Below are 9,441 nucleotides of genomic sequence, written 5' to 3' on the forward strand. Positions count from 1 at the left end.
CCTATAATATACACTATACAGGTATCAATAATAATGGATTTGAAAAAATAAACGAAATCTTAACGTCAACCGATCAGAACATATCGTGTGCGTAGGTTCTCGCTGGCCAGAATAATAACAAATATCGGCACTGCCGTCCTGTGGGAAATATTTGTATTTTTCGACGACAGCCTATGACGATTTTCTAGTTTTGCGTTCATAACATTTTGCATTTTCGAGTAGCAAGCACGTACAGTTTTCCACATCATCATGCAACGAGAGTACGATGACGAGATCTTCAGGGACTATTTCAACGTTTCCGTGATGGACGTAGCAACAGCTCTCATGGACAAAATTGAACTCCTTTACTCTACAGATTACGAAACCGAAGTCATGGACGACGGAGAGAAGGAGTTCAATGGAGCTGATTTGGGCGACTATAGTCGACGTATACGTTGTGTCAATGGTCAGCGCGGCCGGCATCGGCCAAGACGAGGAGATTTTGGAAGTGCAGTCTTGCGGACAGTCCGAACCGCAGCGTGGACGGGCTGCTGCACTTCTGGACCTCGGCGACATGTGAAGAATGGAAACGAAGAAGCGGACTGCACCGGGATACGGCCGGGATACGACAGAGCGTCGGCGAAGAGAGGGAAAACCGGATGACTGGACTGCACAGTGTCTATTGTTCCGGTGGTCGAGCGGCAGACTAGCGTACATCCGCGTCGTGGACGCACGTGGCGCAGCTACGTGTCCACGGCGTGGGAAGGCATAAAACAGGCCGAACGCCTGTTCCACTGCTGCCGCCACCGATGGGAATAACGGCCAGCAGAATCCCGTCCCTGCATCTCCGCCGAGGAACGCCAGACGAGACGGCGGCAAAACGGAGGAGAGGTACGTGAAAGAGCACATTGTATCCGGGCGATAATTCACACTCTATACGTTCTTTGCAGGTCAAATCCGCGGAAAGACAAGCGGCGGTCGAAAGCGTCACGAGCTCGCGCGCGTTTTTCAACACTCGAGACCATCGGCTGGCGGATCCGGCGAGCACTCGGCTAACCTAACACGGACATCAGAATCGCCAGCGGACCCACGAAAACCGTTCCACGGTGGTGCGTGACTCCTCGGCGTGCCAGGACGAAAACAGCGGAGTCCTCCGGTTCTCAATTCCTCGGCACGGCGCGACAGAAGACGCAGACGAGGCAATGTCTAGGTTCCAGGACGAAAACAGCCGAAGAGTATCAGGATCGCCACGGTGCGGTCCGCCGATTCTCTCCGGTTTTCGTCCAACGGTAATCCCGCCGGCCTAGTCTTACGCCTCTGGCTGATTTCTCAAGTATATGGCTGTCTTAACTCGCTCAGTGTTTTTGGTCAGCGTCGTTGTCGTAATGTCTTACGGTCTCGTCTTCAGCACTTCGTCGTTGTCGTAGTCTTTGCACACTAGCCGCTCGCCGCCAACAATCCAATTTCAACAGAATAATGTTCCTCACTGACCACGCTCGCAACATTTAGTTAACCAACAGTGTTTTTGTTAAATTACAAATCGCTATGAAATATATTGAAGTTTTGATCGCGTGAACTTACGAAAATGAACTGAGGTAGTTACCTATATATTTACTATAATAATAAAAATATTAATAATTCTATTCTTATTGGCCAAGAATTTATAATTTTCAGTACCTACCTAAGTAAATAAATATAGCATAGTTAAATGTCCCATCTCACGACTGAGGATAACTTCTATGCAAGTGCTATTAAAAGATTTGTATTTATAGCATTCAGTGATGATGTGTTTTACCGTTAGGGGGACTCTGCATGTGTCGCATAATGGAGGTTCGTCGTTGCTCATCAAGTAGCTGTGTGTTAGATAATATAAAAGCAATTAATAATAGGTATATTATTTAAAATTGTATATAACATAATAATAATAATATATGTAAATTGCATGTTCTACTGGACACGTCATTATCGTACCATTTTAAATAAATAATTAATTACCATGAACTCATTAATTACCTGGCAGACAAACATATAAGATCGTTTGATAACACATCAGTATACAACAAAATTATTACTATTATTTATAATATTTGCTTAAATAATTATGGGTACTTTAACAGCATGAATATTCTTGTCACAGAATAAATGTAATAGATTATTCCTTCTATTTTGAGCTCATATAGCGTTAATAAATAACATTTTAAAGTGGTATTATATTATTATTATGTTCTTAAATCTTAATCAAGTAATATTATGCCACACATCAAAATATTATATTAAGGTTAGTCAATAAATAATAGTAATAATTATTATAATATTATAAAAGATTACAATTTTTGAAGTGCTTACTAATAAATTATATACGACCATTGTATTCCTATAAAATTTTTACAGACATTTTATAGAACACTTTAATTTAGAATCTGGACTATACACTGTTTCAAAAGAGAACGTACCGGTCAGCGAACAATTTATGTCTGGTGGCGCGCATCCCCCACCAATTGCCCATTGTTAGCGTGATCACATGGTTCTAAGCGCACCAAACAAATCATTTGACATGTGCAAAAGCGGTATATTCTTTTTTGAAAAGCAGTATATAACATAATTAATACTTAAAAACTATTTCAAATATTTTGTAAGGTTTAAATTAACATTTAATATGATACATTGACACAACTTTATTTGCTATATATTATTATAGACATTTTATTTTATAGTATTTATTTACATCCAAATAAGAAAAAATATATGAAAGTATAAAACTATTTTGAAAAATTATAGATCAAACCACTTCACAATAAACTAATACTACTATTTTAAGTTTCAACCATAAATTAATTTTATAATTTGAGCTGGTTGAATAACATTAAGTATGACACAATGATACATTCATTTCTTATTTTAGTATTTAGAATACATGTTAGATTCAATAAAAAAAAAATTAATAAACAATTACTTATCAACTGCATATTAATTTCGATTTTATAAAAATAAGATCAGTGATTATCACGTTAAATTAAAAAAAGAAAAATACAATTAATAGCTATCATAATTTAAATATTTAACTTTATGATAAAGGTACCTTAAATTGTAATTATAAATACATTTATTTATTTGCATGTTGATTTGCATCTTCTCTTGTATCAAAATCATTCATGTCTTCATCATCTAAAAAAAAAATAATTTTATACGTAACTAAATAGGTAGATATTTTATATTTAACACTAAAATTCTGTGATTATAATTCATCAAACATCTTGATATACTCAATAGCCTAAGTAAATATTAATTTTTAATATAAAAATAGTAGTTTTTATCAAAATTTGTAATTTAAGCATACTTTTATTTTTAAAATAAAAATGTTATTTTTTAGAATGGGTACAATATATTATTGTGATCAATTACTAAATTATGTGATTTTCCTCGATTTGACGAGTAACATTTGTCATTTAAAAATATAAACTTAAAATCACATTGAAAAAAATTCTTATAACTCACTTATAAACAGTCTAAAATATGCACTTATATTAGCAATAGAAAGTTTATCAATTTTTATGCAGGTGGGAGATGGATCTGTAATGGGCCACTGGAAAAATAACACATTGACGCGACCACACATATTAAACTCGGTAATCTCCTTCGGTCATTTAAATATAGATGATACATAGCGTGCTCGTTACAGTTTATCACTTTCTTTTATCAATATCTTATACAGAATGTTAAAAATTAAATACAATATCATTTAATGTATCTGATGCAAACAAATGCATCAAATTTAGTTGAAAAATCACACATTGTTCCTATTCTTATTTTATTATTTAATAAACAAAACATAGCATACTGTCTATCTCACCATCTTCTTTGAAACGTTCTTGTTCATATTCATATTTATAGGAATTATTTTTTTGCTTTGATATTTTGTCTTCTTCATTACTGAAATTTAATTTCATTTAATTTATAAAATTAATAAAATAAAAATTGTTTTGCTTGGAATTACCTATACTTATTTAATGAATCTTTCTTAACAGTCTCCTCTTGAGGTGGAGCAGGCATAGCTTTCATGGACTCATTTCCACCAACTTGAGATTCCTAACACAAACAACATACACTCCAATTAATTAAACTAATTATAATCAAACGTTTACAAACATTGTTAAGGATACAATCATTATACCAATATATGGTCACTATGGTATACTACATAATTTGTGCTTAATATTTTTTAGTTTTTTTTTTTGTATGTATTAATTTACTTTTACATAAAGATCAAATTTTATTAAAATATTGTTACACAAACTTCTTAAATTGGTAATTAAAAAAAATAATGATATCATTTGAAACTTAAATATTGAAAATTGGAGATAAATTAGATTAGATTCTGTATAATAGCTTCACTTAATTTTTCAAAAAAAAATACATTAAAGTTGAATCTACAAGCAAGATAATGGTTTCTATAATATATTATTTTTGAATTTAACATTAGAATTGTAAATCCAAAAGCAGTTTTTTTGGTGACTTACTTGTGTTAAACTAGTATCATTTTGTGGGACCAAAGCATTATTGGGTACTTTATCAGAGCTGATGTCTATAATAATAGGCTGATTAATTGGATTCGCTCCATCCTATGAAATATTTAAACAATATTTAATATATTATTTATAACAATAAAATGTAAAAACCAAACACAGTTTTAAATTATTTATACTAATTACATTTTCAATAGGTAATGATTTGATTGTAGAATTCACTTTAGAACTTTGCTAAAACAAAAAACAAAAAGTGGTTAAATTAATGATACTATCTATACATAAATAATTTTATGGTCCCATACCATTGGAGTTGAACTCTTAGCAGTAGCTCCGTCGATTGCTTGTGGATTAATGGCTGGAGTTACTGAACCACTTTTTAACTAGACAAATTAAGTTAATTAATAGTTTAATGATTAATTATGATACAATAACATACTTTTGTAACATTCATAATATCATTTGATTTCTGAATAAATTTTATATCTGATAATTCATTTGATTTTTGTAAGTTATTATTTTGGTCATTTTCTAAGTTTTCTTTTCCACTTTCTAATTTAACTTTTTCAATCTTTAAAATAAAAAGACAATTAAAAAATTATAATTTATTATATTTACAAAGTTTATATAGTTTTATATAGTTATATTTACTAAATTTTGTATTTTGTTTTGTGCATCATTCAATTCTTGAGTAAGTTGTTTGTTTTTCTTTTCTTCTTCCAAGTATTTTAATTTCAATTTTTCCAATTCTTCTCTTAAATTTTTATCTTCTTCCTTTAAATGATATAAAATAAATTAGATACACGTATGCATATATAAAAAAAAATGTGTGTACATTATGCTATTAAAGATAATTCATATTTTTAAATATTACATTAAGTTACATTTGGTACAACTTTTACAATATAGTATAAATTAAGATAATAATATATAATAATTGTATGTTTATTTATGACCAACATAGTTTTTAACACAAAAACAATATTTTCAGAAATTTTTGTTTGACCTTTATCAAGAAATTATAGTAGGTAATTTAAAGTTTAATAGATTTATAAGTTGGACATTATTATTTAATTTATTAGAAGTAATATGCATAACCTCAAAAAAAAAAATTGAATATTTAAAATAATATAACATCTTAATTTTTATTGGGCTAATACTCAAACAATCTAATTTCTATAATTAATTTTTTCTTAGTTCAAAAAATAAAATTCAAAATCATTTATCATAGGTAAATTTATATAAGCTCACAGTTGTGAAGTATATTTATATGACTGAAGACAATTTGTGAAGCAAAAAACATGTCTATCTTCAACTTTAAGGATTCAGGTATCAAATTGGATCTAGTTGGGGTTAAAATAAGAAAATTCCCAGTACTTTTTAAAAATAATCTAGTAAAATTAAAATACAATAAGAAAAATTTAATAATAAGAGAGATTGGTGGACCTGCCACCCTTGGGATTTTCACCATCACTGTATATTATTACAATATAAAATAATGGGAGGGGTTGAATATCATTACCCCAATGGATTTGAAATTTGTCCCCTTCCCCTCAGAACTAAGATATACACGCTACTGTCCCTGTGGAATTATGGTTCACACGATAATATTAATTATTAGAATACCTAATCTATAATCACTAATCTATAAATAATTAATAAAAAAAAAAAAATAGTAGGTACCTATTGATTAGCAACTATGTAGGAGGTACTCATCCATAAGAATACAGTTAAAATGTTAATATGGTAAATATAGTAACTGATCATTGTTATAATAATAAAACTAGTTTGATACTTAACAACTAATAATATTGTTTTTTTTTTTTTTTTGAGTACCTAATAAGTATCTATTACAAGTACCTAATAAGTACAATGTACATTCTTCTAATCAAAATAATTAATAAACATAACACAAGTTATTAATATAAATCTTAGTAGAAATTCGCTAGACTAAACAGGTTTAAAATTATCCCATATTATCCCGCACCGGGATAATGAACCATGTAAATGATATGGTCCAAACATCCCGGTGCATTATTTTTCACACCGGTTTAGTCTAGCGAATTTCTACTTGTAATCAAACCTGAACCCTACTGAAAGTACTGTTCGTAATTTCTAAACATGTTACAAAAATATATTCTACCTGTAATACTTCATGATTTCGTTCTATCTCGCTATATCGATTCATAGAGTCAACATTTTGTTTATCACGCAACTGTTTCTCATCTTGAATGACTGCATTAAGGTCCTCCTTGGTTTTTAGATGTTCATGTTTTTCTTCTTCCAATGACCTCTCCAATTTAAGCTTATGTTCAACGATAACTGTGAAATTATTGTATACTTAACTGGTTAACAAATTGGCTTTCTGCAGTCAACACAGCTGCTGATACGGTACCTTGTAATTGAGACGATAATGACTCTAGCTGATGTGTGCAAGAGGATGCCGAATTACGGACGCCATCTAATTCCACTTGCGTTTCATGAAACACATACAGCACGGCAGAAAAAACAAAAACCATGCAAATGAAACCAATTAATCTCGTTTTTCCTCCTCTGGCCACCATTTTTTAAGACAATTTGTACCTGGAAAACGAAAATTATAGTCTTGTTGCGAGAATAAAACAACGTCAATATTATTAAAATTGATCATTCTCATCTCTCGATCATCTTACCTTCAGTGTTTATAAAGGTAATATAATCAGAATCGTCAATAAATATTTCGTATACAATATTGTCATCATCTGTGATCCATCTCCAAGGCTGCACCTGTACGCACTACTTGCAAATAAAAAATGTTTAAACTAATAAAACAAATGTTTGTTTTTCGAGACAAACTGACGAACAAATGACGAATATTGTCGAATAATATTATGGTTTTTTTTTTGTTTTTATCAATACGTCGTCAAACGGTCGAACGCGAATGTCGAAAATTTGATTAGCCAGACGCGAATGTGCATGAAAAAAATCTCAATGAGAATCGTTATAACGAGATAGCGCTCCTTGTCACGATACCGTAACAACCTAATACTCTACTAGTGGCGGATCCAGGGGAGGGCAAAGGGACATTTGCCCTCCCCAATCGCCGTAGTTTTCCTTTGATTTACAGTGTTTAGCCAATTTTGGAACTTTTTGTACTTTCCCTCCCCCATGCTCCTCCCAAAATTAATTCCTAGATTCGCCATTGTACTCTACCCTTACCACAGAACAAAGGGCACTTACTAAGGGCACTATAGATACTATAGATTATATATTATAGAGCCTTACCATTACATTACCAGATTACCTCATATTACTCTATTGCACGATTTAAGATAGACAGTGTTAAGAGCACGATTATAAAGAAAGAAGTTCTTTATAATCGTGGTTAAGAATTTAAAATATATGTTAGATGGTACTATCTTAAATCGTGGATCCTGTGCTTGCACCGTAGAGTAATATAGAGTACCAGAGTAGGGTGGCTTGCTTAAGGTGGCTTGCACCGTATTGGACATTAACCACTCAACCACGGTTCTACATAGGTTGTAGGCTGTAGCTGGCAGATATGCTGCCCGTGTAACATAGCTGTATATAAATTAATTTTTATTTTTTTCTTTGTCCACTGTAAACTCAAAAACTACAGAACCGTTTACAATATAAGAATTATATCAATAGTTCCTTGGGTCTCGAGAGGGTTTTTAGCTCCGTTTTCAACCCCTATAGCGGCTATAGGTCTCTATATGGACTAGGGAGACTCATACGAGTCATACATGAATGAATTTTGTTTTGGCTCACGAAAATCTAATAAAATTGTCTATTTCTGTTTCATTTATCCCCGGACAACGATGGGTATTGAGTAATACAGCTATTATATTAAATAATAGTTTTTGGATAATATCTCTGTTGACTGTTATCATAGGTTTTTTTATCGTAGGGCATCTTCTTTTCTGAAACGATTGCAAAAGATGGCGCTGCTGTTATGTGAACCGGTTAATACAATTATATGAACCTGGCTCCTCTCATTCGATCATACAGATTACAATCTGAAACAATAATTTATTATAAATTTATCAGTTATAATTTATAACTATAATAACTTTTATAACTTATAGTTTATACGCATTGAGCGTGTTATATTATTCGAACAACGATAAATGATAAATAATGTTCTTTCTACTCCTGATCCGAACTGACTGCTGAACTATTAGGTTAACATAAGGAGAAATTAATTGATTTTACTAATTTTTGTCATTGTGAATAAGTACAATTTGTACAAAAAATCCCAACAACTAACAAGTGATTGGTAATTGGTATGTCGTATGTGTTTAGTCTGAGAGCAACGCAAGTGGAAAATAGGTACCAATATTTCTATGAAATATGAATCAGAAGCTTTATTCAAAAGTGTGGATGGTTATGACTGTATAATATGTATATCAATTCCAATATATTCAATCCAAAATGGCCCCAGACCCCAGTATCGTTTATAACTTACAGTGTTACAAATAATTTATGCACGCAACAGTAATATTATTGAGTCAATGAGATAATATTATAGAATAGGTACCGTGCGAATATTAGTATCATCGCACTTATAGACCATCAAATCCATATTAATAAATCGGAGACTTCATTAAATTTACTAGGTAATTAAATATCTATTTTATACTCCAATACTTCATTCTACATCTTCAGCCTTCACTATGATATAAGGAATTAAACATATTCAACATTATTACTCAGTTCTCGTCACTTATTTCATTTTCAATGTTTGTATTATCAGGGGCGGCTCCAGGCATGGGCCTAGGGCATAGGCGCAAATAGCGTTTGAGATTTGGTGGGGATAATAGGGCTAATAGGGCTAATAGGGCTAATAGGGCCTTACTTTGATAATATTTTATTATCTTATAACAAAATGTAGGAAATGCTTGAGAGGGCTATGGACATTTTTTTTTTGGGGGGGGGG

At 31.8% G+C, this 9,441-nt stretch overlaps 2 protein-coding genes across 3 annotated transcripts; one reads left to right on the plus strand and one right to left on the minus strand.

Annotated features, from left to right (window-relative positions):
* The first annotated feature begins 235 nt into the window (after positions 1 to 235).
* LOC107884847 lies at positions 236 to 1,987 on the plus strand. Its single transcript, XM_016807806.2, has 2 exons — positions 236 to 870; positions 930 to 1,987. Exon 1 carries the CDS (start codon positions 250 to 252, stop codon positions 640 to 642), a length of 393 nt encoding a protein of 130 aa, XP_016663295.1. The 5' UTR covers positions 236 to 249; the 3' UTR covers positions 643 to 870; positions 930 to 1,987.
* Positions 1,988 to 2,043: 56 nt separating this feature from the next.
* Positions 2,044 to 7,423, minus strand: LOC100160771 (Golgi integral membrane protein 4). Of its 2 annotated transcripts, none has more exons than XM_001945228.5 (11): positions 7,175 to 7,423; positions 6,898 to 7,085; positions 6,646 to 6,824; positions 5,154 to 5,276; positions 4,942 to 5,073; positions 4,808 to 4,885; positions 4,689 to 4,736; positions 4,497 to 4,598; positions 3,974 to 4,065; positions 3,830 to 3,909; positions 2,044 to 3,144 (listed from the first exon to the last, which is right to left on the minus strand). In XM_001945228.5, the coding sequence occupies exons 2-11, from the start codon at positions 7,064 to 7,066 to the stop codon at positions 3,083 to 3,085; spliced, it is 1,065 nt and encodes a 354-aa protein (XP_001945263.2). In that variant the 5' UTR covers positions 7,067 to 7,085; positions 7,175 to 7,423; the 3' UTR covers positions 2,044 to 3,082. The 2 variants fall into 2 exon arrangements, with proteins under 2 accessions (XP_001945263.2, XP_008187207.1); XM_008188985.3 differs by having other exon boundaries at positions 3,818 to 3,909; positions 7,175 to 7,422.
* Between the last annotated feature and the right edge of the window lie 2,018 nt (positions 7,424 to 9,441).

This window comes from Acyrthosiphon pisum, chromosome A1 (genome assembly GCF_005508785.2).
Source record: "Acyrthosiphon pisum isolate AL4f chromosome A1, pea_aphid_22Mar2018_4r6ur, whole genome shotgun sequence".
NCBI classification, from domain to species: domain Eukaryota; kingdom Metazoa; phylum Arthropoda; class Insecta; order Hemiptera; family Aphididae; genus Acyrthosiphon; species Acyrthosiphon pisum.